Below are 845 nucleotides of genomic sequence, written 5' to 3'. Positions count from 1 at the left end.
CCAGGTGTACGTGGTGTCCTTAGGCGGGATGTTAATCAGTCAGCCCGTTACCATCGGTGGCTCAGGCAGCACTTACATCTACGGCTACGTTGACGCCAAATACAAACCCAACATGAGCAGAGAAGAATGCCTTCAGTTTGCCACTAATGGTACTGTCATATTATTTTACTTATGTACACAAATTCAAATACATTTGTACTCGTTTTGTCAGGATGTAGTGTATGAAAATGTTACCTACTACGAGAGGTTGGATTAACATTCAGAGGAAGGAGTTCAGACTTAGAGGATGTTTATGTTCTTACTATCCAAGCATCTGCAGTGCTGCTTGTACGTCTGTTCTGAATAGAAATCTTCTGTTTGCACTTCAGAGAAAGAGTTAATGTAAATTAGATGTTTGTTAGTAGCTCAGTAGTTGTAGTCAGGAACTGTGTAAATGTTACAAACTGTTGTAACAGCCTGACCTGCTGTAAATTTCCCTGCATCTTGTTCCTGTCCGTCTTCCTTTGTCTTCCTCCCTCCTCTACCCTCCCTTTTTACCTCATCCCTCTCTTCCTGTGCTGCAGCTCTTGCTTTGGCCATGGGCAGAGACAACGTCAGCGGGGGCGTGGCTCACCTGGTGGTGATCACGGAAACAGGGGTGGAGCATGTGGTTGTGCCTGGTGACAAGCTGCCCAAGTTCCATGATGAGTGACCACCTGACACAGTTGAAATATATTTTCTTGTATGGTGGAGTAATTATATGGATTCCCTAAGCCACAACTTTATTAATCTGCTCTGTCAAATCACACACACACACACACACACACACACACACACACACACACACACACACCTGAAGAACAAGT

General features: G+C 44.5%; 1 protein-coding gene across 1 annotated transcript; it reads left to right on the top strand.

The window, feature by feature from the left end:
- Positions 1–7: 7 nt before the first annotated feature.
- LOC111649960 (proteasome subunit beta type-6-B like protein-like) lies at positions 8–839 on the top strand. The gene is made up of 2 exons (XM_023399670.2): positions 8–149; positions 564–839. The coding sequence occupies exons 1-2, from the start codon at positions 29–31 to the stop codon at positions 689–691; spliced, it is 249 nt and encodes an 82-aa protein (XP_023255438.1). The 5' UTR covers positions 8–28; the 3' UTR covers positions 692–839.
- The last annotated feature ends 6 nt before the right edge of the window (positions 840–845 follow it).

Source organism: Seriola lalandi, unplaced genomic scaffold (assembly GCF_002814215.2).
Source record: "Seriola lalandi dorsalis isolate HSWRI2012SDOR001 ecotype SW California unplaced genomic scaffold, Sedor1 jcf7180001965584, whole genome shotgun sequence".
NCBI classification, from domain to species: Eukaryota; Metazoa; Chordata; class Actinopteri; order Carangiformes; family Carangidae; genus Seriola; species Seriola lalandi.
The sequence above is the reverse complement of the archived record's forward strand: the minus strand, read 5'-3'. Positions and strand labels throughout refer to the sequence as shown.

Excerpts from the sequence above, each read along its gene's own strand:
- LOC111649960 (XM_023399670.2), top strand. The coding sequence starts at position 29 with ATGTTAATCAGTCAGCCCGTTACCATCGGTGGCTCAGGCAGCACTTAC. Across the intron at positions 150-563 it reads CCTTCAGTTTGCCACTAATG|CTCTTGCTTTGGCCATGGGC; the intron begins GTACTGTCATAT and ends CCTGTGCTGCAG.